Source organism: Diabrotica virgifera, chromosome 4 (assembly GCF_917563875.1).
Source record: "Diabrotica virgifera virgifera chromosome 4, PGI_DIABVI_V3a".
Classification (NCBI taxonomy): domain Eukaryota; kingdom Metazoa; phylum Arthropoda; class Insecta; order Coleoptera; family Chrysomelidae; genus Diabrotica; species Diabrotica virgifera.
In genome coordinates this window covers 158788936-158807979 of record NC_065446.1, presented here as the reverse complement: position 1 = coordinate 158807979, position 19044 = coordinate 158788936, and the positions used below count along the sequence as shown (strand labels likewise).

The following is a 19044-nucleotide window of genomic DNA, read 5'->3' as shown; positions in this document are numbered from 1 at the left end:
TTTTTTTCAAAGATTTACGAAGAATTTCAAATTTCGGGTAGGTACGGTAACAGCCAAACGTCCAATGCTAGAAATAAACATTTTCCACAATCCATTAAAAAAGCTACAGGGATCCCAGCCAATTACGATCTTGCCAATTCTATCCCAGGAAAGAACCAGCATGGTTCAGAATCCTATTGGGACAGAAGGAAGAACAAAAATATTTTGACTACATACAGAGAGGGGCTAAATTATGGAATAAATTCATTTTCACTAAAATGGACAATTTTGGAGAAAAATCCCGAAACAGGTCGATTTTTATTTTTAAATTACAATTTTTTGGCACATATTTCATACTAATGAAGCGTGATGACGTAATCGATGATTTTTTAAATGGGAATAGGGGTCGTGTGGTAGCTCATTTGAAAGGCTCTTCAATTCTCTATTCAGTAATATAAACATGAATATCATTATTTATACAGGGTGACCAAAAATAATTTTTGAATTAGATTAATTAACGCAAAAAGAAGAATGTGTGTAATTTATTTAACACAAAATACATTGTACTGCTGTCAGAAAATAGAAAAAAAATGTTTGTACATTTCTTTTTGCTTAAATTAAATCACAAACAGCCTCCCACCTACCACTTGGCAGTTTGAACATTTAATTTAAGCCGTAAGCGAAAAGCATATTTGCCAAATAAACATGTTTTTCTATTTTCTGACAGCAATATAATGTATTTTGAGTTAAATAAATTACATACATTCTTTTTGCGTCAATTAATTTAATTCAAAAATTATTTTTTGACCACCCTGTATAAATAATGACATTATTGTTTATATTATTGAATACAGAATTGAAAATCCTTTCAAATGAGCAACCACACGGCCCCTATTTCTCTGTATAATTTTGCCCCTTCTCTGTATAATGAAAATATAGGTATTCATGTAAGTTTTCTATACTTCCACAAAATTTATTATAACTATGTGACTACAGCTGTTTCGGCAGAGTGCCTTTTTCAAGTGAGTTAGTTTACTATGTGTTTGCCTTTTTAAAGTCTTTAACTGAAGAGGTTGAGGAGTGGTGAGCTGTTTGTCTCGAGTTGGTCATTCCTTCACGTGATACACTAAGATACACTTTGAAATATTTTAACCAAAATGAAGGTTTGTCCATTATAATTATTAATTATAACAAAGTATTTGGCGGACGAATCATGCAAAAAATCATTTGGATTTATTTGCAAAGCATCTTCTTGAAGTAATTCAGGCAGGGAGTCTATGTTGACATGAACTATAATGACAGTGACAATATTATATTAATCTAGAAACATAAAAAAACATTAGTAACTAAGGTAGACATTAGTAGCCTTAGATCTTAACTACTAAATATATAACAGTTCCTATTGATTGTCTGGTTTCTTAAAATATATTGTGGCCAATATGTTCAATCAGGCCACCCACCTGCCTCTTGGCAATTTAATTGAACATTTAATTTAAGCGAAAAACAATGTTAATTAGTCAAACAAACATTTTATTTCTGTTTTCTGGCAGCAGTAAAATGCATTTTGAATTAAATAAATTACGCACATTCTACTTTTTATATTAATTATTTTAATAAAAAAAAATTTTGGACACCATGTATAAATAATTATGTTACGACCTATTTCGGGATTTATTTCCAAAATCTCTCATTCACGAACTAATTAATTTATTCCATTTGGCTTTGACACAGAACAGGCTTTGTAGAACAGATACACATAGAATATATTGGTAAATAGATAAATATATTGTATTATGTACTGTAGTCACACTACAGTATAGTCACAGTACACTCAAACAACGGTACATTTGAATTTTAAATGATAAAGTTCTTTATTCCATATTTGCCCATATTCAAAACTTCAGAGTTTAATATCACAACTTTTTATTAATATAGAGAACTAAAACAATACATACTCCAATTTATTAAAGTTATTTAACATTTAAGTGTATACCAATGCACCATTCTAATGTTCAAGTTAAGGAAGGAGATAAATTTGTGTCTAGAATATTAGCCTTATATTTTAACTTCTCTACTTTATCAGATTCTTTAAGTTTTGCTTCAACTAATAGCCTATCTTCTCGTTGTTCTTTAATAGATTCTGAAAAAAAGAACTATATTGTAACGAAACCTAGTAAAGTTACTTAATTACCATATACACATAAATAAGGTTCCATGACATCTCGTAATTCGACAATTCGTAACCGGACCAATGGTAACGTGACAATTCGTAACAGCGACAATTCGTAAGTATACATATTCATACCGGACAATTCGTAACGTCTAAATTGAATTATTCTGTTTATTTTTGTTAACGTGGAAACTAATTGTTATTACAATTGATATAAATGAAATTTTGTTTATCAATTTAACGAATCAGTATCAGGATAAGCATTTTTAAGACAGTTCATATTTTTAAGGCATTTAATAAGGTAATTATAATCTTTCCTGTACAAAATGTTTCCTTAGGAAGTTGGGAATGTCTAAAAATGGTTGTCGGCTTAAAAATTTCACGAATTACTTCATTATTCCTTTGTCTAGGTATATGCAAATTTAAGGAACAATAAGAGGGATAAACTCTTAAAAATACTGTTAAAAGTTTGTACGTATTTAAATATTTGTTTGTGTTTAAAGACTTTTAATATATTCTGAAATACGAAATATAATATTATGTGTTAAACATGTTTATTACGGTGCTAATTGGTTAAATTGATAATAGGTCTGGATCCCGCATAAGAAAAAAAGTTGATTAATAGCAAGCTGAAAATTTGTTAATAGCTAAACGGTGCCTAGTCGGACAAACTTTGATATATGGGAACACTGGAACAGGGGAAGTTTTAATGGTGGAACAGGTTAAAAATTTGGAACGCCAGACTACGAAAACGTCAGATGTATTTTGTAGGACACAACTTCCAACTGATTTGTTGTCCTTTCATTAAACTCTCATGCAAAAATCAGACTGGTGTTTATCACCAACTGGGCATTTTAATGAGTGGAACACGAAGAACATGTCAAATGACAGGAATCATGTTGGTTAGTAATAGCAGTCTCATTTTTGCATGAGAGTTTAATGAAAGGGTAACAAATCAATTGGAAGTTCTGTCGTACAAAATACATCTGACGTTTTTGTAGTCTGACGTTCCAAATTTTTAACCTGCTCCACAATTAAAACTTCCCCTGTTCCAGTGCTTCAATATATAAAAGTTTGTCCGACTAGACACCCTTAAGCTATTAACAAATTTTCAGCTTGCTATTAATCAAGTTTTTTTTGGTACGCGGGATCCAGACCTATAAACAATTATGTAATAACTGCAATAAGTTAGTTTCCACGTTAACAAAAATAAACAGAATAATTCCATTTTGACGTTACGAATTGCCCGTTACCAATTTGTATAGTTACGAACTGTCGTCGTTACGAAGTGTCGCTGTTACGAACTGTCGCCGTTACGAGTTGTCCGTTACCACTTGTCAGGTTACGAATTGTCGCGTTACGAGATGTCTGGTCACGATAAATAAATATAACAGATACACGATTTTACGAAATACAACTTTATATATAATGAAATAGTCCTGTCGCCAGTGGGGGTACAACGGCTTCCTTAATTCACATGGACTTACCCAAGTTTTTTTTATGTATTTTGACCCGTAGATCACGAATTTTTTGGGTAACAGTCGATCCGGATGTCGATAAGATTGTTATAAACAAAGAACTTGAGGAATCACATAACAGCGATTTTTCGTAAAACAAAACATTGTTTTGTACTTACTTTTTTGTCATTCTAAGCAAAAAATGTTTTTACAAGTTTTTTCGTGGGATGCATAATTTTCGACATAAACGCGGTTAAACTTTCAAAAAATCGAAAAATTGCAATTTTTGAACCCGAATAACTTTTGATTGAAAAATAAAATAGCAATTCTGCTCACCGCATTTGAAAGTTCAAGTCAAATTCTATCGGTTTTGATTACTTTCATTGCTAAAAATTAATTTTTTTATTGTTAAACAAAGCTATAAACACATAGTGATTGAATGATGCTTTCAATGCATTTCCCATTTGAAATCGAACGAGTAGGCGCATACCGACAATTTCTACGTAGATTACGTACATTAAAACTCATGCATTGGCACGGGAAACACTATGTGTTTAACAAATAAAAACTTAATTTTTAGCAATGCAAATAATCAAGACCGATAAAATTTGACTTGAACTTTCAAATGCAGTAAGCAGAATTGCTATTTTATTTTTTAATCAAAAGTTATTCGGGTTCAAAAATTGCACTTTTTCGATTTTTTGAAAGTTCAACCGCGTTTATCTCTAAAACTATGCATCCTACTAAAAAACTTGTAAAACCATTTTTTGCTGAGAATCACCCAAAAAATACAAAAAAATGTTTTGTTTTGCAAAAAATCGCTGTTATGTAATTCCTCAAGTTCTTTGTTTATAAACTTATCGACATCCGGATCAACTGTTACCCAAAAAATTCGTGTTCTACGGGTCAAAATACATAAAAAAACTTGGGTAAGTCCATATCAATTAAGGAGGCCGTTGTACCCCCCCTGGCGACAGGACTAAAAGTTTAAAATGTAAAAATTTGAAGAATATACATACAGTGTGTTTCATTAATAATTGGAAATATTTTAACCGAAGATTCCTGAACTCAAGTCGTTTAAAACTATTTGACATATCCTTATCATGCTTGGCAAAAAGTGTAAGTACTGTAGTAAACCTTACTACTAAATGTTGTTAACCTTTCTGGAAGGTTAATTATTCACTTATTAAAAAAATCGTTGAACGTAAAGTTTGAGATGTAACGGACGCGGTTTAATTTTTGACTCATAACATAATTTGTTATTAGATAAATTATTGTTTTAGTTTTTCTGTATTAAATTAGACGTTGTAGTTTTTAAATAAATTATTTAAAGTGTTTGTAAATAAAAGAATATAAATTTAATTGTCCTTATTTAAAAATAAGTGTCTAAAAATAAATGAGTAATACAAACGTAACACACTTTACATCAGCACAAAATGTATTACATACAGAATATCTTTTACGATTGAATTTGACTTAGTGGATGATAAATAACAAAAATACCAAAAATTGGGAGCCACAGTTGGGATATTGAAAATTCCCATCTATTTCGAGAATCGCATTTTCAACATGAATTTAAGATTAATGTAGGCGCGGTATATTTGGAGATAGTTTGTTGAGTTCTTATGCATTACCAGCAAATATGAATGGTAACTGGTATTTAGAGTTTCTACAAACTACACTTTTCGATTACCTAGAAGAATAATTGCCACTTAATCAAAGAAGAGATATTATGTGGTTTATGCAGGATGCAGCTCCACCTCATTGTTCTTTAATAGTACGGAACTATCTAGAATCTAGATCATAAATTTCCTCATCGCTGGATTGGCAGATGTAGTGATGTTCCGTGGCCACCTAGAATCTAGAACACCCGAATGTAATCCCTTCGATTTATATTTTTGGGGGCATATGAAATCACTGGTATACTCACAAGAATTAAATAATCGTCAAACAATATTTTAGCAAATAGTAAATTCTGGCAATTATATTGCCAATCAGACAAACATATTTGCTAAAGTTAGAAGATCGTTTAATGGGCGTCACATTGAATATTTGTTGTAAAATATTTACTTAGTTAAAATAGGTTTTTTGATACTTCCGTGTTATTAAAATTGTTCTTTTATTTAGATTATAATTTAGAACCACAAATTATTTTTAAATATTGAATGCATCTATGCAACTCAAAATATCTCGAAGAATAATGACTTTATCGTTATGAATAAAGAGTATGTTATTTACATAGAAAGTATGTATTAGAGAATCGAAAAATTGCACTAAAATAGCAATTCCGCCAGTGGCGTAGAAATTGGAAAGGGTCAAGCATTTACTTTCCCCTGTCATACGCCTCTAATAGCCAGCAACGTTTATTTAACCAAATTTAGTAGGATGTACCTACATACAGTACCTACACTTTGTGCCAGGTATTGTTTCAACAAGCATATGTCAAACAGTTTTGAAGTACTGGGTACAAATCATTTTAAAGCTTTTAAATAAAACACCCTGTAGCTCAGTAAGGAGCCACATTTTATATAAGTGATTTACGTTAAATCATAATATTTTGAGCCCAGGAATCTACCCAAGTCCCAACCCAGTTGAAACATTTCCAATTATTAGTGAAACACTCTGTATATACAGTAGAAAAGTAAAAACAATATACAGATATAAAAAATCAGTAACCTAATATACCCACCCAAGTAAGTAAAAAAATATCCTTGAGAAAATATACCTAGCCTTAAGCATTTTTGGGGAGATGAAAATATTAATATTGTTGATTGCAAATCATTATATAAATTAACATTGCTCCTTGGCAGACCCATTGATCAGAGAAGAAGATGAAGCCCAGAATGTAGAATGTAGAAAATGGGGCGGCCTATAGAGCCTGATACACTGCGACCTTTGCAGATCTATTGTGTTTACCCCTTCTTTTAAAGCATTTCATCTAGCTTGGTCCTCTTAATGAGACTCAACAGCCTTGATAGTGGCCTTTTCATGTAGCCTGGCGCTTCCGGTTTTTCCTTTCGGAGTTCTAGAAACCGCACTCGTGCGAAACCTTCGCAATGGCACAGAACGTGTAGATCAGTTTCCTCTTCTTCCAGACAGAAACGACAGGTGTCCTCTTTTGTGAGGCCTATGAGACTCAAGTGTCTATTGAGTCTACAGTGTCCAGTCAGCAGACCCACATCATTCTGACAGTGCTGCGACTGCGTGAAAGTAAGTCTGCTGTAAATTTAGCCGCATGTCCTTTGACGAACTGCTTGGCCTGCCTCTGTCCTGGGGAGTTGTTCCACCACTCAAGAGACTTCTGTTGCACCCATTTTTGTATAGCTGCTCTTTTTATCGTATTTAAGATTCCAAAGAAGGGTTCCGGACCAACCAGTGGTGTAGATGCGCCTTCTCAGGCCAATTCATCGACCTTCTCATTGCCACGATGACCCTCATGTCCCGGCACTCAGGCAAGTGTTAAACTGTTTCGACTTCCCACCTGAAAGAGGACATTCAAACAGTTCCATACGCCATGAATCGACCTGTACCGAACTGACAGCCTTTAGAGTCGCTTGACTATCCGAATAGATAATGATGGAGTCGTTATCTAGATTTCAGCTGATTAGTTCCATAGCGCACCTTTGTATAGCAGCTACTTCGGCTTGAAATACGGTCGCATATGTTCCTAGACATACCTGGACTTCCGTCCTTGGTTTTATGCCATATATTCCAGCCCCTGTACCTATAGCGAATTTACAAAAGCTATACCAATTCAGTCATGGGGGCGACTGAATTCGACTAGTTTTTGTATGCAGTATATGGTTGATAAGACCACCTCCTCCAGAGAGGAAGACCACAGATGATATGGGTAGATGACCTAAAACACCAAGCAGGCTCAAAATGGATGCACATGGCTCAGGATAGAGAAAGATGGAGGAGCGAAGGGGAGGCCTATGTCCAATATTGGATGTCGCAAGGCTAATAGATATGGTTGATGAGAATAAATCTCGTTCACTTCAGTGGAATGACAAAAATTGTAGATAACAGTTTTATCACTTTATTTAACTGACTACAGTACGAATTGACAATGCTTGACAAAGAGCCTATTTACTCTTCGCAGACTCGAGGCAAGTAAGTAATTATACATAAAAATACAAGTATATGGAAACCGGCTGGTTCGGCATCAGATATACATGTTGTAAAAAGAGTCCAGGCCCGTAGCAGCGGGATTTAAACAAATATTAAATAAAATATGAAGAATTAATTGAATTCGTAAACATGCCCCCCACCTTGAAAGGGAAAGCTTTCAATTAATTAAAAATGACGTAATATATTACAGTCAATGAATAATCACTGTTACTTGGCGACTTCTATTCACTTGGAAGTGGGCAAATGTTCACAACTGCTACACGAACGAGTCCTTTAGCTGTTCTAAGTGTGACAACCCTAGAAATGTTGTCAGCCCCTGGATGCAACTGTTCCACACGTCCCAGAGACCACTGGAGAGGAGGTGCGTCCTTACTTTTGATTAGGACAAGAGCACCAACCTTGATTTGGAATTGATTCACCTTCCACTTTTGTCTCTGCTGCATCTCCGAAACGTACTCCAAAGACCATCATCGCCAAAAATGTTGACGGAGTTGCTGAAGATGTTCAAATCTTGATAACCGAAGACGGTTGACATTAGAAACGTCTACTTCTGGTATGGAATTCATGGACCTCCCAATCAAAAAGTGAGCCGGGGTTATAGGTAAAAGGTCTGAAGGATCGGAGGAGATTGGACTTAAAGGTCGTGAATTTAGTATACCTTCCACCTGAGTGAGCACAGTTGGAAAGTCTTCATAAGTTAAATGAGATCCCGTAACGATTCTTTTTAAATGCGAGTTCATAGATTTTACTCCCGCCTCCCATATTCCGCCGAAATGAGGGGAATGCGAAGGAATAAATTGCCAATTGATTTCATCATTGCAGCATGATTCCGCGAATTGTTTTTCATTAGATTTGATAAACTTACCGAGATGCTTAAGCTCGTTACGACAACCTACGAAGTTCGTGCCATTATCGGACATCATTTGAACTGGCTTGCCTCTTCTAGCTATAAATCGTCTTAAAGCAGCGAGGAAGCAAGACGTAGTTAAGTCTGTGACCAGTTCCAAGTGTATCGCTTTAGTAGCTAGACAAATAAAAAGACTAACATAAGCCTTGTAAGTACCTGGGTTTCTACCTTGTCTTGTTTTGAGAGTGAACGGGCCTGCATAGTCCACTCCCGTGATTGCAAACGGAAACGATGGATTTACTCTAGATGCAGGAAGATCTCCCATCATGGGTGTACATTAAGTAGGATTGGCACGAAAACAGCGTATACATTGACGAACAACCTGTTTCGCAATAGATCTACCTGAAATAGGCCAAAAACGTTCACGAACGACGGACAATAAGTTCTGAGGACCGGCATGCAACAACCTTAGATGCTCCGACCGAAAGATCATAGTCGTAACAGGATGATTTGCAGGAAGAAGTATTGGATGTCTTTTATTAAAATCATATTTAGAGTTGCGTAATCTACCACCAACTCTGATTACTCCATCACTATCCAGAAATGGATTTAAAGAAAGAATTTTACTTTTAGAAGACAGCGATTTTCTTTTGGAAAGGTTATGAAATTCCTTTGGAAATATCTCTGCTTAAACCATCTTTGCAATACATATGACAGAGGCTTGAAGCTGTATGGTGGTTAGAGGATCGGAAACTCTGCATCTTGACCCTGAACTATTTCGGAACAGACGCAAACAACGAGCAATGACTCTTGTGAGAAACGAGAAATTGCTGTAATTCTGGAATGGAAAGGATTGCACGAAACTTGTGACCAAAGAATGAGTAACTTTCTTAGTCTCCGGAAGATCTTGCTCAGGCTGAATGATTAGGACTGGCCAACTACCAGGAGATTCCATGAGGAAGGGAGGACCGTGCCACCAAATTTTTGATGACATAAGTCGACTGAGTTCCACACCTCGGGACAATAAATCCGCAGGATTATTCTTGGTACCGACATGTCTCCAAGCGCTAGACGAAGTGCTGGATTGAATTTCAGACACTCTATTAGCCACGAATGTTTTAAGAATATGTGGCGAGGTTCTGATCCACCCTAAGACGATAGTGGAATCTGTCCAAAGAACAATATCATGAAATTGAAGACTGAGCGATTCTGTGACTTTCTTCACGAGCCGTGACAATATCAAGGCTCCCCAAAGTTCCAATCGAGGAAGGCTAATTTTTTTTAAAGGAGATACACTTGTCTTGGCACAAAAGAGACGCACCGATATATTACCTTGGTGATCAATACTTCGAATATAAATAACGCCACCATATGCAGCTTCGCTAGCGTCAGAGAAGCCATGCAGCTCAATAGTTGAAGCATTTGCAATGATAGCATGTCTAGGAATTCTTACATTGTTTAAATGGCAGAGCTGATCCCGAAATGAAAGCCACTTTGTGTGGATGTCTAGAGGTACAGCTTGATCCCACTCCAAGCCTTCCAACCACAGCCGTTGCATTAAAATTTTTACAATGATAATTATGGCGCTAAAAAGACCAAGAGAATCGAATATATGGGCTATCCCAGAAAGTATAGACCTTTTAGTAACCGTTCTAGGAAGAACGTCAGAGGATATATGATACTGAAGAAGGTCGGATTTTGGACACCACTGCAGTCCCAGAGTTCTTGTAATTTCAAAAGAACCTAGCGAGAAAGGAAGATCTGAAGGAACCAAAGAATCCTGAATATCTGTAAGAAGTGAAGGGTCGTTCGAAACCCACTTTCGAAGAGGGAAACAACCTTTTGATAATATATGTTTAATTTCTTGACAATGTTGAAGAAGCTCTGAGGCTGAATCAGACCCCGTCAGGAGGTCATCCACGTAGAAATCATTTTCAATAATCTTTGCAGCTTGAGGATACTGCTCAGAATTTTCATAAGATAATTGAAGCAGGCATCTTGTAGCAAGAAAGCTGGCAGAGGCAGTGCCGTAAGTTACCGTGTTCAGAGAATAAGTTTGCAAAGGCTCCTGAGGATCCCGTCTCCATAGAATTAGCTGGAGGTTTCGTTCAGAAGGACAAACGAGAATTTGTCGATACATTTTGGCGATGTCAGCAGAAGCCACATAAGTGTGTTGCCTAAATCGAAATAGAATTGATATAAGATCATTTTGGACGGCTGGTCCGACCATTTAAAGATCGTTAACTGAAACACCTGAAGTGGTAGGGCAAGAACCATCGAACACTACACGCAGCTGAGTAGTGAGACTATTCTCCTTAAGGACTCCATGGTGTGGAAGATAGAATTGAGCTGGGTCTGTAGGCTCCTCAACCTTAGACATATGACCCATTGAAATATATTCGTCCATAAATAAAACATACATATCCTTCATGATAGGATTATTCTGAAGTTTTCGTTCTAGATTAAAGAATCTTTTTCCAGCTCTGCTCCTAGATTCACCCAGAGTATCAGTCGAATTCTTTAATGGAAAACTGACTACAAAACGACCATTCGAATTTCTTTTATGAGTCGATTTAAAGTGTTCCTCGCACTCTATTTCCTCCTTTGAAAGAGGTGGGAAAAGTAGACACTCTTCTATTTCCCAGAATCTTGATAGATGATGACATTCATTCTGCTGTGCGAAATTGCAAGTGACGATTTGATGATCGTACCTTTTGGGCAGTGGGCCAGAAATTACCCAGCCAAATTTGGTTTTTTGTAAAATGGGTTTCTGAGGACCCAATTTGATTTGTCCAACGCACAGAAGATCCCAGAAAAGCCCTACACCTGAGAAGATCTATGCCGGAAGGAATATTGAAATTTGGATCAGACAAGCGAATATTCGATGGAATAGAGACAGAGTCTACGTCGATCGGAATACTTGGAACATGACCACAAATTGAAGAAGTAACAAGACAGTTTAAGGTTGTCGAAAAAGAAGAATATAACGAATATACTGACAACTTACTCTTGTGCTTTATCCTTGAAGATATTTGAGTGACACCGACCACTGAAATGTCGGCAGATTCCTTGGAGAGACCCAATTTGGAAACCAGACTATACGTGACAAAATGTGACTGAGAACCACTGTCTAGAAGGGCTCTACAATTATGTTTAACTCCAGACCGATCTGGAATTTGGACTGTGACAGTTGACAGCAGTGCAAACAAATTCTGAACTGCATAACATGACAATGTTTGTGGAGTTTGATTATCCGAAGAAACGGATTGAGTATCATTTGGAGAATTGCTATTTTCAGCATTAACGTGGAGAAGCGTATGATGCTTCCTTCCACATTTCTTGCACTTACCATACTTGCAACTGGTATTTTGATGTCCTATAAATAAACAATTAAAACACGCTCGTACCCTTTTGACCTCACGCATGCGCGCATGCACATCTAAATTTTGAAAAGAAGTACAAGTTGACATTTTATGAGGGCCATTACAATGTGGACACAGATCTGAAGAATTTCCATTATTGACGAATGATTGACTTGTTTTTTTAGTTTTAGACCTATGAGATGAAGAATGAGAATGATCTTTGGAACTAGAACCTCCCTTGATAGATCTTGCTTCGAACTTTTCTAAAGTATCAGCTCGATGCTGCAAGAATTTTAGAAGATCGTCGAGAGTAGGCTTTACCGACGTAGGGGCATTACCTCGACTCTCCTTGTCCCAATCTTTGACAATTTCAGGATCAAGTTTTTCTAGAATTATAAAAATCATGATTGAGTCCCAAGTGCTTACTGGCTCCCCTAAGGATTCTAGAGATCGCAGATTACTAGTTAATCTATCAATTAGATGTTGGAGACACTTAGAACTGTCACGATTAACTACCTTTAGATTAAAAATGGACTTGATGTGATTATGGATTAGTAAAGGCTCATTAGAATATCTGTCACAAAGAAGCTTCCACGCTACGGCAAAATTAGTTGCAGAAACCTTAATAGAATTTATCTTTTCAGCTGTCCCGATAGGGATGATTTTAAATAATGAAATTTCTGAATGTCACTTATATCATTATTTTTAACGATTACTGTATCGAAACAATCATGATAATCTAACCAGTTTGAATAGTTCCCGCTAAATTGACGCAAACGAAGGGTTGGTAGCTTTATCCCTGAATTGAATGAGCTATTACGATCAGAAAGTGAACTTTGATTTGCATTTTCGTTGCTAGATATAATAGGCTTAGGCTTCAGAAGCTCTTTTGCCTTTGCTATAGTAGAAAAATAAACATTTTCAAAATCTTCACGATATTTTATTTCATCTGATACATCATCTACTAACGCGTCTATTTTACTCTGAACAACTTCAAATTCCTCTATTATTGTTTCAGCCCGATCTAATCTGACTGAAAGTTCGGTGACCGGCAAATTATCCGACGACCCCAATATAGCTATTTTATCAATGTATTTTGCGAAGGTATCGAGACGATTTCTAACAGATTCCCTACTTTTACGCAACTTTTCGGATTCTTTCGTTTCTTTTGATTCCGGCATTTTTTTAAATTAAATGAATGAAATTTATGCTTAATATCAATCCTATTCCGAAATAATTCAAATACTATTAATTAAATGAAAGCAATTTATACCAAAAAACCGATTCTAATTTTAAAATAATTCAGGTTTATAAATTTGAATAAAAACTGGCTCACACAAAGCGAAAGATAACGAAATATTTAAAAATATTGGTTAGAATAGGAAATCAATAAAAAGGGAAAATGTACATTGGTACCGGCAAACACACTTGTTCTACAAGCTGCTGGTTGTCGACGATCGAAAATTTCACTAACTTTTTACCGTGATGATATGCCGTCTTGAACTGGCTGGTTGGATTTACTGGTAATAATAAAATTTAAACTGGTAATTTATTATTGACGCTGGACTTCAATAATCTTATGCACTATCCGGCACGAAGGACCATTGGTTGATGAGAATAAATCTCGTTCACTTCAGTGGAATGACAAAAATTGTAGATAACAGTTTTATCACTTTATTTAACTGACTACAGTACGAATTGACAATGCTTGACAAAGAGCCTATTTACTCTTCGCAGACTCGAGGCAAGTAAGTAATTATACATAAAAATACAAGTATATGGAAACCGGCTGGTTCGGCATTAGATCTACATGTTGTAAAAAGAGTCCAGGCCCGTCGCAGCGGGATTTAAACAAATATTAAATAAAATATGAGAAATTAATTGAATTCGTAAACAGTATATTAGTTAAATATTCTATTCTATTTCGGTAAGCGAATTTTTTGATTATTATTGAGCAAATGTCTATACTGTTTCAGTCATGTAAGTAAAACTAATCAAGTATTTTTACTTAAGTGGATTTATTATTATATCATAAATTTTAGTTATATTTTGAAAATTAAAAGGAATAATATATATTTGGATATGATTAAAAACTAAAAACAAATGAATAACTACTAATGTACTGAGTAATGAGTATTCGCGGTGTGCAAGTACTTGGAAGGGATACGCGAAACGATCGTGCGCGAATAGCGGAGAAAAATTGAACTTTCTTAAATAATTCATATTGTCAATTGAAATTGTCAAATTGACGTACATTTCATACCTATTGTCATTTAAGAAGAAAAATTATATATTGCTCCACAATATTGATATCATCATCATTGGTTCGACAGCCCTTTCTGGGTCTTGGCCTGTTCCAGGATTCTTCTCCACTCTGATCTGTTTCGTGCTTTTTTTTCTCCAGTTTTTTATTTTTAAGGTTTTTATATCATTTTCTATTTGTTCTAAATATCTCAGCTTCGGTCTTCCTCTTGTTCTTTTTCCTACTGGCATCTGTTTGAATATTTTGTTTGGTATTTCGCCTTCTTCCATTCTTTCTACATGTCCCATCCAACGCAGCCGTCCTATTTTAATGAATGTTATGATATCTGGATCCTGGTATATTTCGTATAGTTCAAAGTTGTACCTTTTTCGCCAAATTCCATTTTCTTTTGTGCCCTTATATATGTGTCGCAAGATTTTTCTTTCAAAGGTGGCTAGCAATGTTTCTACCACAATATTGATATGATATGCAATTATTATATAAAGGTAAATTTAATTAATTGTATTTTGCTTGCAGTACTGCATTTTAATAACTAATTTTTTTTACTGCATACAATTATTTACGTTTTAATAACATAACCTAAATCGTATTTTTTCGTCTTATTATTTTTTTTGGACTATGGCCTTGACAATTATCCAGTAACCAGGACCATATGATTGGCCAATATAATTAAAAGTACGAATAAAAATGCAGAGCGTAGAAACCAGATGTCGCTTTTCCGAACTTCCACGGTCCCAATATACAGTATGTCCCTGTAAGTTGGAACCATATGGAAAACTTTTTTATTATTGATTTTACGAAAAAAAGTTATTCTTCATAAAAAGTTCTGCATGGTCTAAAACCTAAGATGCAATCATCTGATATTAAGTTTTATTAATAGTTTATAAGGGATGTCAAAAAATATGAATTTCTGTCAAGAGTTCACAAGATTGAAAATTGTTATTACGAAAATTTTTTCTCAAATTATCTCAAATTAATTTTCTCGATATTATTAGTATTACGAAAAAAAAAAAGTTATTCTTTATAAAAAGTTTTGCATAGAATAACTTTTTTTTGGTAAAATTAATAACTTCGGAGTTATCATAAATAAAAATGATGTTGGGTATCTTTAAATTTTTTTTTTCAATTAGAAGAATGTAATAGCGCATTAGAACATAATTTTTAATTCCAAACAACTTTCTATAACAACAATTTTCAATATTGTGGAATATAAAGGTGCTTTGCTCTTGAGAGAAAATAATATTTTGTGACATACCTTTATACTTTTAATAAAATTTGACATCTGATGATTGTGTCTTAGGTTTTCGACCATGCAAAACATTTTATAAAGAACAACTGTTTTTCGTAAACGTAATAATAAAAAAGTTTTCCATAAGGTTTCAACTTAGTGGGACATATTTTATAAGAATATAAGAATTAAAAAATCTCTAACATGGGTATTTACTAATATTACTTACTAAATTATTGAACACAGTTAAGTTAGTGTTTTTTTGCACTAGACTCGTTTTTATGCTTAAACTAATGTTGTGAGGTTTCTTCTGCTTCTTTTTTTCCAGAGTGGTTGGTCTTCCAGACTGTATGCGATTCTGACCTTTTAGTCCCCTATCCTTTCTTCGAGCTATAGTTGTAGGTTACGGTAGGGGAGCCCAAGCGGGGATTTTTGCAGTTACTCGAGCGCGTCAGATTATCATATGGGGAGAAATCTGGTACCCTGCAGATGTACCTCTACCATATATTGGCTCTTAACACAGGGGAGTTCGTTAAGGAGGGCCCGAAAAAAAATCTATCCTTAAAAAAACTCGAAATTGTCAGATTAAGATAAGGTAAGTTAAGTACATGCAAAAAAGTGTATATTTAAAAAATCTGACGATTTGAGCGGGGCGTAAGGAAATGGGTGAGTCCCAAATTTTCACAAGAAAAAAGCGAATATTTCGCGAAATGAATGACAGATCGAAAAACTAAAAAATATGTGCTTAATATTTTTTTAAAATCTATCGAATGATACCAAACAGGACTTCCCGCGGAAAGGAGTGGGGGGTAAATTTAATATTTTAAATACGAATTCCGCGATATTTCGCGAAATAAACATCATATAAAAAAACTGTGAAATACACTTATTCAATATTTTTGAAAAATTTATCAAATGGCACCAAACACAACCCCCCACGGAGGTGGGGTGGGGGGTTACTTTAAAATCTTAAATAGGAGCCCTCATTTTTTATTTCAGATTTGGATTCCTTACGTAAAAATAAGTAACTTTTATTCGAAAGAGTTTTTCGAATTATGGATAGATGTCGTTATAATCGGAAAAAACGATTGTTGGAAATGGAAAACTAAATTAAAAAATTGCAAGCGCCCACTAAAATAACTTTACTTAACTTTTTTTGGTTTTAGGACCTACTCTTCACAACCCAATAGGTCCCCAAAGCGCTCGAGTGACTGCACATTTAGCATACTTTGCTCCCCTACCGTAGGTTATTACTCATATTTATTTTATTTTTTATTTAATCAGTTAAGCCCATTCGTATCTTTCGGTGTTGGGCTGTTTACAACTAGTATCTACATTTCAATACATTTTAATAATTATTATACAATACTTATTTTAACAATACAATTTTAATGAATATAAATTACTTATTTGACCCATCTTTCTGTCCATATGTTTTAATCTTGTGGTGCTTCTTTGATACTTCTTTTCCATGCTGTTCTATTTTGAGCTAATTGTTTTGCCATACTCCATTGCAGTCCTCTCTTCTCTACTTCTTGTCTAACTTGTTCTTCCCATCTCATTCTTGGGCGACCTACTTTATTTTTCCCTTGTAATCTGACTTCATATACTTTTTTCGTTATTCTTGTGTCGTTTAGTCTATGGATGTGGCCCAACCATCCTAACTGTCGTTCCCCTATAATTGTCTCTATGGGTTTTATTTTTAGAGCTCGAGTTATTGTGTAATTTCTTATTTTGTCTCTTCGTGTGACCCCTTCTATTTTTCTCAAGAATCTCATCTCTGTAGCTTTGATTTTTCTTTTGTTGTTCTTTGTTAGCGTCCACGACTCACTCCCATAGACGATTGATGGTCGAACCACTTTTTGGCACACTTGTGTTTTGACTTCTTTGGGTACCTCTTTCTTTCCAAAGAACGTATTTCTTAATGTATTATAGATTGTCCCTGCTTTTCCTATTTTATTGTTTATTTCTTTGTCTATTTTACCATCTTCCTCAATAATTGTACCTAAGTAGTTGTAGCTGTTTACTTGTTCCAACTCCAACACTTGTCCTTCTACCTTAATTTTTATCACTTTTTTGTAGTTGCCATAACCATTGTTTTACTTTTATCGGTGTTTATTTCCATGTTCATTTTTCTTAGTCCTCTTATATAAGTGTTTATTATTTGTTGCAGTTTCTCTTCCGTGTCAGCTAACAGTACCATATCATCTGCAAATAGTAATTCTTGTATTTGTACATTGTTCATTTTCCATTTTCCCAATATCATGTCTTTAGATTTCTCCTTGCATTGCTTTATTGCGTCATCTAGTACCATTGAGAAAAGTAGTGGACTTAGTACGCAGCCTTGTTTTAGTCCTATCTTTGCCTGGAATTCATCAGATTCTTGATTGTGAGTCCTTATTCTTATTTTATTATTTTTATATAAGGCTTTAATTATTTCTATCATATCCTTTTCTATTCCATTTTTCTTTAAACATTTCCATATATCTTCCCTTCTTATTCTATTAAAAGCTTTTTTCAAATCAATAAAGCATATATGTATCTCTTTGCCTTTCATCAATAGTTTTTTTCCTATTTGTCTCAATATGAAAATCAGATCTTGGGTACTCCTTCCTTTTCTGAAGCCATGCTGAGATTCTTTTAATTTTATTTCCAGTTTTTCGCTTAGCCTTTTTTCAATTATTCTATTGAATATTTTGGCAGCAACGCTTGTCAATGTAATACCCCTATAATAAACGCAATTTCTTGCGTCTCCTTTCTTAAACAGTGGTACTATTATATCTGTTTTCCAATCAGATGGTATTTCCTTTGCTGTGATTATTTCATTTAGTAGTTCTCGGAATTTTTCTTTGGCATTTTCACTGATGTACTTTAACATTTCAGCTGTGATTTCATCTTGACCTGGAGATTTTCCCAATTTTAATTTGTCAATGGCTTCCGCACTTTCCTCTTTTGTTATTTGTTGCATTTCCTCTGTATTTTCGATCATGTCTTCCTCTCTTTCTTGTTGATATTGTTTCCATTCTGTTAGTTATTAAAAGTACTGCTTCCATCTTTGCATTATTTCTCTTTCTGTAGTTAATATATTTCCTTCTTTATCTCTTATATTTCTTAATCTATATGTTTTCTTTTGTCTTAGCTGTTTCAATGTACCATAGAACAATTTCTGGTTATTAAAATAGTTTTCATTCATTTTGTGTCCAAAATCTTCCCAAGACTTCTTTTTTGCCGTTTTAATTTCTTGTTTAATGTTGTTTCTGGCTTTTTTGTATTTTTCGTAATCGTCCTCCGATTTGGTTTTTAGATACTTTTTCCATACTTTTTTCTTTTCTTTCACTTTAAGTTGTATTTCTGCTGTTATTATTTTCAACCATTTACTTTTCTTCGAATATATGTTTGTAGTTTTAGTTGTTCCGCATACTTCTTTTGCTGTTTTTAATATGATTTCCTTAAATTGCTTCCATTTATTTTCTATTCCTGTGAGATATTACTCATATTTATTACTCATATTTATAAATTTATTTACTCGAATTTTTCGGTTCCTGGCAAATCGAGTTGTGTGAGAAAATATAGATACTATTTGTGACGGAGTTTTCATTTTTTCAAA

The 19044-nt window shown here is 34.5% G+C and overlaps 1 protein-coding gene across 3 annotated transcripts in view; it reads right to left on the bottom strand.

Moving 5' to 3' along the window:
* Positions 1 to 1885: 1885 nt before the first annotated feature.
* Positions 1886 to 19044, bottom strand: part of LOC126883983 (small integral membrane protein 12) — a 142310-nt gene continuing 125151 nt past the window's right edge. For all 3 annotated transcript variants that reach the window (XM_050649755.1, XM_050649756.1, XM_050649754.1), the window contains exon 3: positions 1886 to 2119. In XM_050649755.1, coding sequence (XP_050505712.1) covers positions 1992 to 2119 — 128 coding nt within the window. In that variant the 3' untranslated portion in view covers positions 1886 to 1991. The remainder of the gene's footprint in view (positions 2120 to 19044) is intronic.